At 39.7% G+C, this 18437-nt stretch overlaps 1 protein-coding gene and 1 long non-coding RNA gene across 2 annotated transcripts in view; both read left to right on the top strand.

Annotated features, from left to right (window-relative positions):
* LOC103506839 (intersectin-1) overlaps nucleotides 1-18437 on the top strand; it is a gene marked incomplete in the record, with an annotated part of 67617 nt that overhangs the window by 44387 nt on the left and 4793 nt on the right. Inside the window, 9 exon segments of the mRNA XM_026821819.1 lie at nucleotides 778-1041; nucleotides 1525-1540; nucleotides 1712-1928; nucleotides 3341-3488; nucleotides 5235-5287; nucleotides 5953-6073; nucleotides 6694-6796; nucleotides 6995-7056; nucleotides 7696-7917. Of these exon segments, the coding sequence (XP_026677620.1) occupies nucleotides 778-1041; nucleotides 1525-1540; nucleotides 1712-1928; nucleotides 3341-3488; nucleotides 5235-5287; nucleotides 5953-6073; nucleotides 6694-6796; nucleotides 6995-7056; nucleotides 7696-7917 (1206 nt within the window).
* LOC113466425 lies at nucleotides 12264-12784 on the top strand. Its single transcript, XR_003390814.1, has 2 exons — nucleotides 12264-12364; nucleotides 12651-12784. It is a non-coding gene; the product is annotated as an uncharacterized LOC113466425 (long non-coding RNA).

Below are 18437 nucleotides of genomic sequence, written 5' to 3' on the forward strand. Positions count from 1 at the left end.
TACACGACGCTCTTCCGATCTTTTTTAGCTTCTAGCAGTCTTTTTAAACTTTCTGTGAAATCGTGTTTTACCTTGTTTCCTCTTTCATTCTCACTTTTCCAGAGTTTCAGGAGGTGTCTTTTATCTTTGAATTCTTAACTTTTTTCTTATCGAGAAACTTGGGGAAAAAATAGAAAGTATGAAAGCAACTGGAAGAACTCTTCCTTCTCCTTCCTCTTACTTCCTTCCCATCTTCTGCTTGGCGAAAAGAAACCTATCCAACAACGTGCGCGATAATATCAACATATTGTACCTTTTCTTTAACCAGACACCGGTCTGCAAGTCAGCATAGACTGGAAACTGGTCCTACGGACGAACCCCTCCTAAAGCTTGATAGGGTCTAAAATCTTATCTGAAATTTTCAGAATTTTTTTAACTGGTCCTACGGACGAACCCCTCCTAAAGCTTGATAGGGTCTAAAATCTTATCTGAAATTTTCAGAATTTTTTTATGTTTAGTACCTATGTATGGCAGTTTAATATATATATAAAAAACTTTGGATTAAATTTCATTAAAATCGGACAAACTGTTCAAGATTTCTCATAGGGAGGGGAATACAATAAATCCAAAACCGTCGTATTTACCTAAACTTTTGTAAGTTGAGGCTAAACTTACAATCAACCTTAATGCCCACTATTATCCATCATGTTGTTCCTCTTCACAGATCATAATCTGTCATCATGTCCAGATTCAATCCTTCCGATAAGAAGAACATCCTCTATTTGTTCGACCGTCCAGGCGAACCTTTGATTGTCGGCAAAGGCGACGATTTCAAGGTCGGATTTTCGGTCCCAGCAGACTACCTGCCGGATCGCTACAAGAATCTGTCAGACGATCTGAACAATCGGTTTGGAAGCGATTCGCAGAACAATATTCCGGTCAGACCCCTGTCCAATATTCCCGATCTGAACCTGTCCATGTCTATGGATAGACGAGGGTCATTTTCCGTGTTCATTCCGCAACATAGGGAGTGTGCTACTCAGCTGATCAATGCCTTGATGAGTAAGTAAAGATACATATTAAGTGCTAACTAGAACTTGGCCTGGCGCACTGCCACACAGATCCTGAGTTAACTTTTTACTTTCCTTACCTAAAGGATGGAAAGTAATGCACCTAAGGTTACCCATAGCTCACCAAGATTTTTTTTTATTATTTACAGGGCCAGGTTCCTAACAAGTAAGCTTTTACTGATTTAAATGGAGTTTCTCTAGGCCTTCTATTGAAAAGACACCATCTTGAGTAAGACCCCATTTCTACTATCTCTATCTTTTTTTTACTTTCCTTACCCTATTGGTACTGGTATAAAGAGTCCTTTATTTGTTTATTTCCACTAGGAACAAGTATACTCCATACAACAATACCATAATAAGGAAAGTAATGTTAGTAATGTATTTCCAAGAGGTATTTTGATAGGGGGAACTGTGATAATGGAGGTCTTATCCTTATGTTACTGCGGCCTCATCAGAACTTTTAAATAAATGAGAGGAATCAAGAGTAACAGGTAAGTCCTTAAAAAGAGAGGCGGCCTTATCGTCCCGAAAACGAAGAGAAAAGGAAGAGAAAGTTAGCCGTTCCAAGGACAAACCTTACTTGCTTAGGACAAAGTTCGCCCCCGGGGCGGGAATCGAACCCTTCCAAGCTAACTAGGCTGGAATAAAATTCTTGTTTTCAGACTGATAGCGGAGGTGCCCGAAAACATTTCCGATTCGGGCGGTTCCGGGATTGCCGTGGAGGAGGGGCCGGGGATCCCGGCAGATATTCCCAGTCCTATCATGGGCCTTGGTACCGTGGTCACTCATCGGGCTTTGGCTCTCTACCCGTTCAGCGCCAAGAAGGGGTCTCAGCTGAGCTTCAACAAGGGAGATACGATCAACGTTTCGGAAACCCAGGCAAGTGAACAAGTTTTTTTTTTTTTAAGTCACCAACATAGGTAGGTATATATGTATTTATTTTTGAACATATAACACATCAAAGACATAACATTAATAGTAGTATATCACTGTTCTATAAGCTCAAGGCTTGTGTAGGACATTGATAAAAAAATTAGAATGATATACCTTAGCCACCCACTATCAGGTAGACCTGACAGGTACACCTGATCAGGTCTGCCTGTTGGTCTACCTGACATCTGATGAGCACACACACTATCAGGTAGACCTGACAGGTACGGTTGAAAAGGTCCGTCTGTCAGGTCTCCCTGATAGTGAGTGGCTGGCCTTAGGTACTGTATTGAGACCTAGAAATTTTTATAGATATCACTTGTTTTTTATCTGACGCGTTTGTAAATCATGAGACTAATAAGGAACTAAAAAGAAAAAAAAAAACTGACGTTGATTTTATTCGGACTTGGAAAATTTTTGAAAAAAAAAAAAAAAAAAAAAAAAAAAAAAAAAACAAAAAAACCGTTCAGCGCCAAGAAGGGGTCTCAGCTGAGCTTCAACAAGGGAGATACGATCAACGTTTCGGAAACCCAGGCAAGTGAACAAGTTTTTTTTTTTTTAAGTCACCAACATAGGTAGGTATATATGTATTTATTTTTGAACATATAACACATCAAAGACATAACATTAATAGTAGTATATCACTGTCCTATAAGCTCAAGGCTTGTGTAGGACATTGATAAAAAAAAATTAGAATGATATACCTTAGCCACCCACTATCAGGTAGACCTGACAGGTACACCTGATCAGGTCTGCCTGTTGGTCTACCTGCAAATACCTACAGTTAATTTTATTGATTATAAATAAATTTAATTGTTATGAAAACAAAGGCCTTGAAACAATGAGTGAAATTTAAATTCCCGAAATCAAACCATAACAGTAGTGTATTTAAATACTAATCACGCAATCAATTTTATTTATTTGTATTATTATTTTACAAATTATTGTTGTATATAAATACTAATGAAGTAATGATACTCGAGGATTTTTTTTATTGCGTTAAGCATAAATGCTTGTCACAAATGTCGTTCTCCGATTGATAAACTACAACTAAGACTTCTAGGTCCCAGGGGATTGTTAGAGTGCTGGGTCCCAAGGGATTGTTAGAGTTCTGGGTCCCGACGGATTGTTAGAGTTCTGGGTCCCAAGGGATTGTTAGACTTTTGGGTCCCAAGGTATTGTTAGAGTTCTGGATCCCAAGGGATCTTTAGACTTCTGGGTCCCAAGGGATTGTTAGAGTTCTGGGTCCCGCGGGATTGTTAAGAGTTCTGGATCATCTTCTTTCTTAGTCTGAGTGTGTTGTATCTTGTCACTTTGTTTGATGTGACCCTAAACCTGTCCATTTTGGTTTACTTTCCCAGGCGGGTACTCCAAAGGGTAAGAAGCCTGAGATAGCCACAGTCCTGGCTCCCTACACAGCAACCAGTTCTGAACAACTCAGTCTATTAACAGAAGTGTACTGGAAAAGGGTACTTCATGAATACAAATTGAATATTATGCAAAAATCTGGTGTGAACATCACACGACTTTCCTTATCCTATTGAATGGTGCTTATTTGAGGGTTCTTTTACCCTAACTTTTACAATATCTCTAACCGTTTTGTCGCTATAGCTGAAAACCGCCAAAAAACGGTCGAAATATCTGTCCAAATCGTGAATTTATTTGTGTTAAAGCAGAGCCTTTTCACAACTTTTGTGGATATCACAGCATTACTAAGTTTCTCCTTTGCTATCAATTTTCATAGATCAGTAATCTTTTTACACTGGTAATGCCGTCACTGGTCGCTACTCGATTAAAATAGCTACTCAATTGTCCTCACGAGGCTGACTGTACCCCGAGCTCCAAGAGCCGAAAGAGCTTCGACCCTGACGGGAATCGAACCCGGGACCTCTTCCATACACAAAAAGCCCACTTTAAGGCTTAGGTGTATTGGCAAAGAGCCCTAAAGGATGGGTTGAGCTTATATGAATCTACAAGTCCCTTACCTGTGCTTCATAGGGCACCACATAGTTGGAGCCAAAAGAACTTCGACCCTGACGGGAATCGAACCCGGGACCTCTTCCATACACAAAAAGCCCACGTTAAGGCTTAGGTGTATTGGCAAAGAGCCCTAAAGGATGGGCTGAGCTTATATGAATCTACAAGTCCCTTACCTGTGCTTCATAGGGCACCACATAGTTGGACGGGAACAGACCAGTCCTGTCCCCTATGGTTCCTGTCCACCAATCATTTTCCTTCTTGGTCACGTAGATAACTTCGTCCTGGTTAAATGTGAGATCTCCCGGCTCCGTTGAATCATATGGGTAAGCCGCAATGTAGTATTCTGAAAGGAAAAAAAAGAAGTGAGAATTGAACCCGAGACGTAGCACTTACGAGGCAGATGCGCTACCATCCAAGCTACGAGTAACTAGGCCGGCTAGTTCTAAGTTTCAACTCAACGATCGATGTAGGTAGATTTTTTTTTCCTAGAGTTTAAAAAAAAGAGGTTTGACAGAGGGAACTGTAACTGCTGTGGTCTTATCGTCCCGAAATCGAAGAGAGAAGGAAGATAGGATAGGAGAAAGCCAGCCGTTCCGAGAACGAACATTATCCCATCAGGATAAAATCCCCCCCGGGCGGGAATCGAACCCTCGGCCTAGCGCTTACCTTATTTTCAAAGGGTTTTCTAGTAATGTGAATGGTAAATATTTGTAGCTAATTTCACTGAAAAAATAACTCTGGTAGCGAACATTTTTCTAGACAGTCTCAAACACAAGCCCAATTTGGATATTGGTTAATTATGAACTGTGTTTAGACGTTGGTTAATTAGACTGTGGTTAATTGTGAGCTAACTCTGGCTGTAAACCATTTGTCGCTGCATCCCTTATTTTAAATCCGCTATTGCACTTTGTGTATTTGTCAATCAAATTTAACTAAAATTTTAAGGGCAAATCAAATTAAAGCTTTTTGGTGTTTTATTTTTCAAGATCTTTTATCCGAATAATTTTATGTAGAGCTATCTAGAGTCTAGCCAAACCAACAATGCAATTTTTTGCATTCCATATTTTCATTAGAAAGGTCAAGGGACAAGGGGGTTACCTTGTGATAACTCCTGTAAAGATTTCATTTCATTGTTGTATTTTATTTTAATCACTTTAAATTAATTGAATTGTTTTCTAGGTTCAATTTTAATATTACTCGTATGTAGGTAGGTTTTTTTTATGTTTGTTTGCCGATTGAAGAATAAACCGATTGGTTTGTATTTTTGTAATTTAGATTCCCGGGGTTTTTCCCCCTCGCATACTGGCTGGTGGGAAGGAGAACTCCAGGTGAGTGGAATGGAATAGACTTTGTAGCTGAGTAGGTAGAATACAAATGTACGTTTTTTGTAACCATTTATTTGTTATCAGAAACACAAATCATCTCAATATGTATCATATAATGGATCAATTAACCAACCTCAGTAGTGCATTAAGCAGGGAACAACATTTGTGACAAGCATTTATGCTCAACACAATTAAAATTCCTTCCTTTTTTTTTTTAATGGATCAATTTAAAATGTTAATTGCTCTTAAAAGGAGGTTAAAGATAATGGGAGCCAGCCTAGTTAGCTTGGAGAGTAAGGTGTCTGCCTTGTAAGCGCTACGTCGCGGGTTCGATTCTCGCCCGGGGCGGATTATATCCTGAACGGATAAGGTTCGTTCTCGGAACGGCTGGCTTTCTTCTATCCTGTCTTCCTTCTTTTTTCACTTTCGAGACGATAAGACCTTAGCAGTTACAGTTCCCTCTACCAAACCTCTTGAAAAATAATACTTTCATTACTAGTATAGCTCGCTATACTGTAGTAACAGAAAGTAATAGATAAAAATAAAATACTTTAACCCTTTTCGTCTTACCTTGGAACTGAATAAAGATAATAAAAAAGTAAGACAATACTGCCGCTTTTTGCAATTCCTTTAATTAAATAACGTTTCTGTTTTCTGTTCACACGCAGGCTAAGGGCAAGAAGCGACAAGTGGGTTGGTTCCCGGCCTCCTATGTTAAAGTCATGGGAGGAGGAGGAGCAGGGAGCAAGTCTGCCTCCCCTAAACCTACCGATCAGCCCCAGAGTCAAGGTAAGTGAATCAGCCTGGTAAACTCTAGGGCGCGGGTTCGATCCCAGCCGAGACATGGAATTTTGTCCTCTTTAAAAAAAAAGTAATAATAAAATAAAAAGTCAGAAAAGTACCCCATTTCAATTTCAATGTATTGTAAATCCTCATTTAAGAAGAGAAAGAATTTCAGTTGTGTTATATAAATGCTTGTGACAAATGTCGTTCTCCGCTTAATACACTATGCTAAATTTCAAGGCTCAACTTGGACTCGAACCATCAACCTCCAGATTCAAAGTCCACCGTGTCAACCGCTACACCTCATTTAATTGAGAATATGAAGCTGAACCCTTCCTCTAGCTCTGTTTGCCCTTAAACCTAAACTTCGGAGTGGACTTTTTGTGTATGGATTTAAGCTACCTAAAAAAGTTCAATAGATCTGTTGCGCTTACTTGGGTGATGTTTCAAAGTCATAGAGCAGGAAAAATGAGGACCAACGGAATTTTTCTTTTTCTTCATTAAGCTACCTTTTTTTATGAAAGTGTTAAAGTGCTTTATTTTTGATTGTCCTTTGTCATATTTTTCTATTTATCATTCTCCTATGTCATATTTTTCATTGTCCTTTGTCATATTTTTTCCCCCAGAGCGCGTGATTGCTCTATATGACTATCAGGCTCTGAACGAGGATGAACTAAGCTTCGTGAAGGATGACATCATTACTATTATTGCCAAGGACGAGACAGATTGGTCGACCTTTTATTCATAATTTTTACCCAACTGCAACTGCTCCATTGATAAAGTGCTTTATTTTTCATTGTCCCATGTCATATTTTTCCCCCCAGAGCGCGTGATTGCTCTGTATGACTATCAGGCTCTGAACGAGGATGAACTAAGCTTCGTGAAGGATGACATCATTACTATTATTGCCAAGGACGAGACAGATTGGTGGAAAGGACAGCTGAGAGGACAAGTGGGCCTGTTCCCGAGCAACTACACCGGCCCTGTCTGTAAGTAAACCTTGTTTTATTATGATTTAATTTTTACTATTACCATAAGTATAACGAAGTATTTACACCTTTTTAGTCCGTCCTTCCTTTATTATTACAATAGTAATAAAAAGGTATAAGGGACGGAAACAAGGTATGTTCTATTCTATGTTATGTTTGCTACTAAACGAACATAGGCCCTTCTTCCTGGGAACGATTGAACTCGGAACTCTTACATAATACTACTAAAATACGCGTACAATTTTCATCAATGAATTATCCTCTCCCAGTACTTTTTGCATAATACCTACACCTGTAACTTTTGCATAATATTCAATTTGTATCCATGAAGTACCCTTTTCCAGTACCTACACTTCTGTTAAATTGCACAATATATTAGCATTGAGGTAGTCCTTGTAAAATAAAAATATCTGCTCGGCACTTGTCCTTTTAAGGAATTCCATAGCACTCTCTATTTTACGTTTTGGCCTTTAATGGTCAAACGACTTCGCATGTATTTAACAACAATGAAATTTTTTCGGGGTACAATTGCACAAAACATCTACTTCTTTTTTCTAGGTTACATTCTCTAGTTTAAGATAAATCATCAGATGATAGAATCATTTATCTCCCGTCCTATTACTTTCCTCCTTGTTCCAGATCCCTCTCTCCTCTCACCCATCCTTCTTCCTACTCCATTCTACCTACCAACGTTCAACCCTTTCCTAGTTGATCGAGAAAAGATCAGAGACCTATGGATTAAAAAGTTGAGTCAGGCCCAGAAAGAAGTATTAGCGGGGGAAAAGAGTCGGATTCAGAAACAACTATACCGCCAGAGTAACTTTGGTGCCGTGGGGAGATTATTGGTCGTTGTGGCAGAGGGTAAGTTTTATTATTCATTTTGTTGATCAGAGACCCTAACTTAGTTGATCAAGAGACAAGCGACCCTTTCCTAGGTGATCGAGAAATTAGTGGTGACCCTAACTTAGTCAATCAAGAGATCAGTAGCCCTAACTTATTTGATCAAGGGACAAGCGACCTTTTCCTAGTTGATCGAGAGACCCATTTTGTTGTCTAGCTTGGGGACATTAAAAAAGGAGTAGACCAGCGTAGTCTGGCTCGGGAACTTTAAAGAGTCAATACCAGCCTGAAATTTCCCTTTCTAAAGAGCAAAGGTTGAGTGCGAAGGGCATCCACTCTTTTTTTTATATCTTTTCTTTTTTGTGTCAAAACGAAATGTCAGCCCAAAGCAATCACCCTAGGGCCTAGGGCTGATTAAGAGGCTGACGAAAAACCCCAACCCCGTCTGAACACAGGAAAAGAAGAGATCAGTAGCCCCAACTTATTTGATCAAGGGACAAGCGACCTTTTCCTAGTTGATCAAGAGATCAGCGCCTCGAACTTATTTGATCGAGAAACTAGTTGTGACCCTAACTTATTTGATCAAGAGACCAGTGTCTCGAACCTATTTGATCAAGAGACCAGTGCCTCGAACTTGGTTGATCAAGAGACAAGCGACCCTTTCCTAGATGAACGAAAGAAGATCAGCCCCAACTAGATCTGAACCTGTCCATGTCTATGGATAGACGGGGGTCGTTTTCCGTGTTCATTCCGCAACATAGGGAGTGTGCCACTCAGCTGATCAATGCCTTGATGAGTAAGTTATGTAAATATATAGAGTAAGTGCTTACTGGAACTTGGCCTGGCGCACTGCCTTGTGCTCAGATCCTGAGCTGTTAACTTTTTATTTTCCTTACCTAAAGGATGAAAAGATTTGAAAGTAATGTATCTAATCGGTATTTTCTATTCTATAGAATACCTAGATAGCTAGACAAAGACTTTTTGATTAATATTTACAGAGCCAGCTTCCTAATAAGTCAGCTTTTACTGAGTTAAATTGAGTTTCTAGAGTCTAGAATAGTCTAGATCTTCCAACTTCAATAGCCTAATAAATAATTAATCCCATTTGGTATATCTGCAGATATTTCCCCTGTTTTGTAGAACAATATTAATTTTGTGTTCCTAGAACAAACCTCATTCGAAGACTTCAAATCCCTCAGCGTATACTGTCGGGATCGTATGAACCCCTACATGTACATCTATGCTTTATCCGTGGCCATCCTTCATCGTAATGACTGCAAGGCGGATTTGCCTGTCAGTTATTTGTGATGGTATCCGATTATGAACAAGATAGGGTGAGTCAGACAGCGTGTGGCTTTCAGTCCTTGTCCTTGAGCTAGTATAATATTTGTAATAATCATGATTGTTGCGTATAAGTACCTCCTTTTTCTCTACCCTATACCTCCCTCCTATTGCCCGCTACGGAAACCGACGGAGTACGTCGAATCAACTTTAGTCCTAATCTGACAATTCATCACGTAAGATCCCCCTGTATATGTCTCTATTTTACAAGTCAAGTTCTATCTGAATCAAGACCCCTGATTTTTCTTTCTGACCTAATTCATAACGTTACTTGCCACTCTCCTCAGGGATGTCACAAAAGATCTAATCAGGTCCCAGTTGCATAGGGTTGAAATAGTCAGTTGCCCTACTTTTACCAATACTAACATGAAGGACAGCGCTACTAGAGATATACCCCATTACTAATACTGCCATCCCCGTTCTTGCTCACCAGGAAATAAATATTAATGGCAAGGTCTCATCTCCCACCCCCGCCGCCCGAGGGACCTCGGACATATAAGTTCAGTTTCCTAGAAGCATAACCCATATTTTGGGGCTGTCGCTCCTACACCTAAGCCTCAGAGTGGGCTTTCTGTGTAGGGTAAGTTCTGGGGCACATTCAGTGCCCGATGTTCCTATTATTCGAAGCATTTATTGAACCAGGGGCTCTCAGACGAAATCTTGCGAGGAAGCCCTCGACAAAGTATACTTATACTGTAAGGACCACAATATTTATGAGATTCAAGTTTAATATTTCTGATATTGATCTTTAACCCCAAATTTTAATGCCACTATCCTTTCTGTTCTCTCCAGATACCTTTTGAGATCCCCAAGGATTACAGTGCCTCCGACTTGGATGAGGAACATCGAGTTGCTTACTTCCGGGAAGACATTGGAATCAATCTTCATCATTGGCATTGGCATCTGGTATATCCTTTCGAAGGAGCTACCAACATTGTCAACAAGGACCGAAGAGGAGAGCTCTTCTACTACATGCATCAGCAGGTTCTCGCGAGGTATGTCTTGTTGATCCTGCTCCAATGAGACTAGAGTTCCTTTACTCCAAGAATCTTAACAGAGATATGAGTAGCAAAGGTGACATACGAATGATTGGAGATATTCTGTGTGAACATGTAAGTAAACAGTTGGTAAAGTAAAGAGCCACATGGTCACCCATCCAGATACCAGCCATGCACAATGGATCTTAACTTCAGTGATCCATTGAGGTCTGGCGCATTCTACAAGCTATCACCTTAACCCATCTTTTGGGGCTGTTTGCTCCTACATCTAAGTCTCAGAGTGGGCTTAAGGGCTATCACTGCTGGCTTACCTTTGTAGATTCGTATAAGTTTAACCCATCCCTTGGGATAGGTGCCTCTACACCTAAGCCTCAGAGTAGACTTTTTTGTATGCTGGCTTACCTTTGTCTTGATCCTTTTAAAGATCAATCAATCAATCCATAATCGTTCCATCATGGGGCAGGCCGATGTTACAAGGCCTCTCCACTAATTTGAAAAAAAAAAAAAAAAAAAAAAAACTTAACCCATCCCTTGGGACAGGTGCCCCTACACCTAAGCCTCAGAGTGGGCTTTTTGTGTATGCTGGCTTACCTTTGTCTTGATCCTTTTAAAGATCAATCAATCATTCCATAATCGTTCCATCATGGGGATCAATAAATCAATACATAATCGTTTCATCATGGGGCAGATCGATGTTACAAGGCCTCTCCACTAATTTGGATAAAAAAGTGCTCCTTTTCTTGATGCCAATAAATCACGGAAATTCACTCTTTCTCTTTCAGTTGCCTAGAATGACAGCCTATGTCCGATTCTGTAGTTGTCAACTGAGCGCTGCAGCTCTCCTACAGAAGCTCACCGACCAGAGTCCTGAGTTCAAAACCATCTCGAAGAAATGTCAGACGGATCCCAGAACCAAGGGAATGCCACTGAGCTCCTTTCTGATCAAACCCATGCAGCGTATTACCAAATATCCATTGCTTATTAGCAAGGTAAAAATAAAATATGCCTTGTTTATCCTGCTCAAATGAGACTAAAAAGTCCCTTTAGGCCAGCAGTCTAAACAAGGTCTTATGTATTTTCAAACACAAGCAAATTGAATGAGATAACTGTTCCAAGAACAAAGTTTCAAATGCTGGAAACTTGGCCATTAGGGCAAGTTTCCCACGTGAATCCCAATACTTCTCTATGATCCTACGATGTTATTGCTGGACCTTAGTGCAGGACAGGAATGCAGGTGCCTTAATAACTTAATATGACTTGAATAAAGACTTGTGTATCTTGAAAATTATGAAGTAATATTGGAAAAAACTCCCTTTTTCTGTTCTACAGATACTTGAACACACCCCAGCCGGACATGCAGACAGACCCTACCTGGAAGAAGCTCTGGCCAAAGCTGAAGAGTTCTGTACTCAGGTAAGATTCATAAAATGATTTAAGGTCTTATGGTCCCGAAATCAAAGAGAGAAGGAAGACAGGATAGGAGAAAGCCAGCCGTTCCGAGAACGAACATTCCGAGAACATATCAGGATAAAATCCGGGAATCGAACCCGCGGCCTAGCGCTTACAAGACAGACACGCTACCAACCAAGCTAACTTGGCTGGCAAAGTCTTTAATTTATTAAAAGTCTCAATATTATTATTTGACCTTCGTTCTTTAGTTATTTAAAGAGGTTTTTCTTGGTTTTCTTCCAAATCCCAGGTGAATGAAGGAGTTCGGGAGAAGCAAAATTCAATGCTCAAATGAGACTAAAAAGTCCCTTTAGACCAGCAGTCTAAACGAGGTCTTATGTATTTTCAATCACAAGCAAATTGAATGAGATAACTGTTCCAAGAACAAAGTTTCAAATGCTGGAAACTTGGTCATTAGGGCAAGTTTCCCACGTGACTCCCAATACTTCTCTATGATCCTACGATGTTATTGCTGGACCTTAGTGCAGGACAGTAATGCAGGTGCCTTAATAACTTAATATGACTTGAATAAAGACTTGTGTATCTTGAAAATTATGAAGTAATCTTGGAAAAAACTTCCTTTTTCTGTTCTACAGATACTTGAACACACCCCAGCCGGACATGCAGACAGACCCTACCTGGAAGAAGCTCTGGCCAAAGCTGAAGAGTTCTGTACTCAGGTAAGATTCATAAAATGATTTAAGGTCTTATGGTCCCGAAATCAAAGAGAGAAGGAAGACAGGATAGGAGAAAGCCAGCCGTTCCGAGAACGAACATTCCGAGAACATATCAGGATAAAATCCGGGAATCGAACCCGCGGCCTAGCGCTTACAAGACAGACGCGCTACCAACCAAGCTAACTTGGCCTGCAAAGTCTTTAATTTATTAAAAGGCTCAATATTATTATTTGACCTTCGTTCTTTAATTATTTAAAGAGGTTTTTCTTGGTTTTCTTCCAAATCCCAGGTGAATGAAGGAGTTCGGGAGAAGCAAAATTCAGACCGTCTGGAATGGCTGCAGACTCACATCCTCCAGGATAACCAGGACATTCCTCTGCCTGAATCTATTGTGTTCAACTCCCTCACTAATAGCATAGGCCCTCGCAAGTTCCTACATCATGGTAATAATCTTGTTTTTTTCTTGTTTTTTTTTTTTTGTTTTTTTACCAACTTTATGGTCTTTAGTGCGGTGAACTTCAAATTTGGAGATTTCTATTATTACTGTCCTAATTGTCCTATTACAAAATCTCGAGTAAGTGAGGACAGAATTCTATACCTCAGCTTTAAGACCAACCTCAGTGTATTGGTTGACACGGTGGACTTTGAATCTGGAGGTTGGTGGTTCGAGTGAAAGGCAAGTCATAAAATTTAGCGTACTGTATATAGCGGGGAACGACATTTGTGACAAGCATTTATGTTTAACACAATTACAAAAAAAATCCTCAGTTGGGACTTGAACCCGCGCTCTCCGGTTTACCAGGCGAACACCTTGACCACTACTCCACAGTGGCAGGTGAACAAAATGACGATTACCTACCTTTATCCTACGTACCATGTTTTATATTTTAACCAAGGATGAAATTAGATATAATTATATCTAAATTTACGTATTCTTAGGTAATTATTTTACAAATTAAAAAATACCTAGTAACAAAGTATTGTATTTTATTAATAAACTCATTCTCACCAGTTTTTTGTCTGATTTCAAATCTGATCTTTTTGTAGACAGCCTGCTGTTTCGCTGAATTTCAAACAGCTCCCGAAACAGCAGAACGGGATGTCCCTCACGGTCACCCGTCCAGATATAAATCACATACAACGCTGTTCAACTTGGGTGAATCAGCTGGCTGCATTTGAGTGAAGTTATTCCACTTGATGTGTGTGTGTGTGTTTTTTTTTTTTTTTTTTTTTTATAAGGGGGAAACCCCGTTTTACAAATTAAAAAATACCTAGTAACAAAGTTTTGTATTTTTATTAATAAAATCATTCTCACCAGTTTTTTGTCTGATTTCAAATCTGATCTTTTTGTAGACAGCCTGCTGTTTCGCTGTTCGACTTGGGTGAATCAGCTGGCTGCATTTGAGTGAAGTTATTCCACTTGATGTGTGTGTGTGTGTTTTGATAAGGGTCAAACCCAGGAATTTCCTTGTCTAGTTACTCTTATGACCGCTAGACCACAGACTCTTGAGAGTGTGTGTTTTGATAAGGGTCAAACCCAGGAATTTCCTTGTCTAGTTACTCTTATGACCGCTAGACCACAGACTCTTGAGATAAAATATCACAGTGCATACCTACCACACGCATTTCCGTCTCTCCCTACTATCTCTATTTCCCAGCATGTTGGCATGTTCACTATATTTAGATTAGGTACTATCAAGTTCTCACGAGAATGACGTCACTAGAAAAGATAATTGTTGTATTATGTACCTACATTATGTACCTACGAGTATACAGTGTATGTTTCGATAGCTAAGGAGAGCAAGGCACAGGACTGTAGAAAGGATGCCCGAATTTCGGGGCTGTCTGATCTCGCTTGAACATTACATATTTAGATAGATACGCGGCGTTCATACAATTTTTCCCCCAGCGTAGTCAAAAGTTAAAGCCGTTACAATCAGCTTAATTAACTTGAAGCGTAGCGCGCCAGTCTTGCCATAGGTCTAAGCGCTAGGGGGATTGAACTTTATCTTCAACCGGTAATATTGAAGTTCGTTCCTGGAACGGCTGGCCTTCTCCTTTGGCCCCCGCCATAAACATTCTAAACAAAGCTTGAACATTGCATATTTAGATAGTTACGCGGCGTTCATACAATTTTTTCCCCAGCGTAGTCAAAAGTTAAAGCCGTTACAATCAGTTTAATTAACTTGAAGGGTAGCGCGCAAGTCTTGCCATAGGTCTAAGCGCTAGGGGGTTTGAACTTTATCTTCAACCGGTAATATTGAAGTTCGTTCCTGGAACGGCTGGCCTTCTCCTATCCTACCTTCCTTCTCTCTTAGATTTCTGGACGATTATTTTTGGTTTCAGCCTCGCGGTGATCGCGTACCGTTGACGGAAGAGAAAGGCATTGATATCCTAGGGAACATGTTGGAAGCTAGCAACCTTTCCATCAATAAAGACCTGTATGGAGAGTTGCACAACTTTGGACATCTCGCCATTGCCTACTGTCATGATCCTGACAATAGATATCTGGTATGTGTTGTATTGATTAATTGGTCTGGCTGGGGAGTAATATTTAGAAAAGTAATTCTGATATCTCCACTATTTCTCTTTATGTCAGAAAAGTTAAAGCTGACATCTCCACTAACTTTTCTTTGTCTGGCACATTGCATACCTAAATATAATTACACGGCATTCATACAAAATATTCATTTTGACATCTCCACTAACTTTTCTTTGTCTGGCACATTGCATACCTAAATATAATTACACGGCATTCATACAAAATATTCATTTCGACATCTCCACTAACTTTTCTTTGTCTGGCACCTTGCATACCTAAATATAATTACACGGCATTCATACAAAATATTCATTTTGCGAATTCATTAAATGTCTGGCTGGGGGACATTAAACAGGAAGTAGACCAGCTTAGTGTGGCTGGGGGACTTTAAACAGGGAGTAGACCAGGTTGGTCTGTCTGGGGGACTTGAAACAGGGTGTATACCTGAAATTCCCCTTGCTAAAGAAATAACGAAGGTTGAATGCAAAGGGCATCCACTCTTAAAATATGTAGCCAAAACCAAATGTCAGGTAAAATCAATTAGGTACCCCAGTTTACACTTTTCTAGGCTTTATGGCAGATTTCTCACAAAGTGAGCTCTTTTACCCAACTAATTAACATTATTTTGTGTAGTTAAATTTACCTTTTATCCCCTCCGCCAGGAATCGTTTGGTGTAATGGGGTAAAATAGGTATGTAGCGAAAACCAAATGTCAGCTAAAATCAATTACCCCAGTTTACACTTTTTTAGGCTTTATGGCAGAATTCTCACACAAGAGCTCTTTTACCCAACTAATTAACATTATTTTGTGTAGTTAAATTTACCTTTTATCCCCTCCGCCAGGAATCGTTTGGTGTAATGGGTGATTCAACTACAGCTATGAGGGATCCAATCTTCTACCGGTGGCATGAGAACATCAATGACATTTTCATGGTGTATAAGAACAGTCTGCCACCTTACTCAACGGATCAGGTAAGTGAAAATAAAATCAAATAGTGTATCAGGGTACTTTTTTCGCCTACCCATAAGGTATCGTCCATATTATGGTCAGGATCGTCAGCGTTTAGATAGAACCGATATAAAGTAGAATCAGCCCAGATAAAGCAGGAACCATATCAAGTGGAATCAAAAGAATTCGGTGGAATGAGATGAAAAAAAGTTTTTAGGGAGGACTCGTTATCTATTAACTCTTGACGGATACCCAGTTCGACCTAGAATTAATCCCAAGATTTTCCGACCTTGTAAGGTAAGCCTCCATTTAACCTATATCATTTTTTTTTTTTTTTTTTCTCTACTACAGCTATGAGGGATCCAATCTTCTACCGGTGGCATGAGAACATCAATGACATTTTCATGGTATATAAGAACAGTCTGCCACCTTACTCAACAGATCAGGTAAGTGAAAATAAAATCTAATAGTGTATTAGGGTACTTTTTCGCCTACCCATAAGGTATCGTCCATATTATGGTCAGGATTGTCAGCGTTTAGATAGAACCGATGTAAGGTAGAATCAGCCCAGATAAAGCAGGAACCATATAAAGTAGAATCAAAAGAATTCGGTGGAATGAAATGAAAAAAAGTTTTTAGGGAGGACTCGTTATCTATTAACTCTTGACAGATACCCAGTTTGACCTAGGATTAATCCCAAGATTTTCCGACTTTGTAAGCAAGCCCTCATTTAACCTATATCATTTTTTTTTTTTTTTTTTTAATTAGGTACATATTATTATTTTCAATTTTTCCATTCTTGCTTTCAGCTCAACTACGACCAGATCCGAATCAAAAACGTCGAAGTGTCGGCACCAGGAATTCCCAAGAATGAATTCTCCACGTTCTGGCAACAGAGTGACGTCAATCTATCCCGGGGTTTGGACTTTGCGCCGCGGGGGAGAATCTATGCCCGGTTCACCCATCTGCAACATGCCCCGTTCACTATTAAAATAAACGTAAGATAAGCAATCCTTAGGGAATTCTTTTGTGAAGTGACGTCTTTTTCCTCCCTTTTCCTAAGCTACAAAGTCTTTAGCTTTTTAGTGACGAGAATAAATTGAAATTAGCCAGCCTAGTTATGGTTTTGATTTCTCCTATCCTGACTTTCTTCCCTCTTCGATTTCGGGATGATAAGAACCTAGCAGTTATAGTCCCCCCTAACAAATCTATTTCTTTTTTTTTCTTTTTTTTTTTAATAATATGTATTAAATAAAATATTTCCAGGTTGAGAACACGAGTGGTAAAAGACGTCGTGGTACAGTGAGAATATTTTATTTAATACATATTATTAAAAATCCTATCCTGTCTTTCTTCTCTCTTCGATTTCGGGACGATAAGAACCTAGCAGTTATAGCCCCCCCCCTAACGAACCTATTTCTTTTTTTTTTTTCCTTTTTTTTAATAATATGTAATAAATAAAATATTTCCAGGTTGAGAACACGAGTGGTAAAAGACGTCGTGGTACAGTGAGAATATTCCTGGCTCCCAAATTTGACGAGAGAAATTCCCAGTTCAATTTCCGGGAACAGAAGGGCCTCTTTATGGAATTGGATCGCTTTGTGGTTGACTGTGAGTATAGTATTAAGGTGTGTCCAAACATAGTCGACCAGCCATCGATCGACGAGGTGAATCTATGTTGTCGAGGCAGAGTGGACGGTTCAGTCGACATCGATCAGGCTCTATGGGTCGAAATGGTACTGTGGATTTTGAGACGCCCTCCAATGTGATGCTGAAATTATACAAGCCTCCTCTACTCCTGAATGAAATTAATGTGATTACTGCTGCAGGGGATGAAAGCTCAACAGGTAAGAAAAGGAGCTACAAGTTTTTTACACAGGACTGTAGAAAGGATGCTCGAAATTCCCGGCTTTCTGATCTCTAGGAAAATGGTCTTGAAAGTCTGACCTTAGCTAGAAAGAGGTACAGGAGGAATTTACTTGGTTGGTCATCAGATGCTAGTAGAGAATCTAGAGATGCTTCGGTGTGCTCGGTAGGTTCTTGTGTTTTCTATGGGAGGGAAATGTCAGGTGCATTAAACGTGCTATAACTTGCTTTAGTGGCGTACTGGTCAAGATGCTCGTCTGATAAACAGGAAGGCGTGGGTTCAATCCCAGCCGAGGCAATTTTATCCTCATAACCACTGGTTACATTGTAATTTAGAAAATATTGGTTGAACAAACAGAGCCGCTATCAATTTGAATCAAGAGAACTAGACAAGGAAAACCAAAAACCACTTCCTCTTACGTCATTTGTTAGTTTCGCCGGCTCCCAAGGATGTGGCGAGATAGCTGACTAAGTTTTCAGTATAAAAGGCTTGCATTTTGGTCCTAGTGATTAGAAATTTTCTATGGGAGGGAAATGTCAGGTGCATTAAACGTGCTATAATTTGCTTTAGTGGCGTACTGGTCAAGATGCTCGTCTGATAAACAAGAGGGCGTGGGTTCAATCCCAGCCAAGGCATGGAATTTTATCCTCATAACTACTGGTTACATTGTAATTTAGAAAATATTGGTTGAACAAACAGAGCCGCTATCAATTTGAAT

This window comes from Diaphorina citri, unplaced genomic scaffold, assembly GCF_000475195.1.
Source record: "Diaphorina citri unplaced genomic scaffold, Diaci psyllid genome assembly version 1.1 scaffold265, whole genome shotgun sequence".
Lineage (NCBI taxonomy): Eukaryota > Metazoa > Arthropoda > Insecta > Hemiptera > Psyllidae > Diaphorina > Diaphorina citri.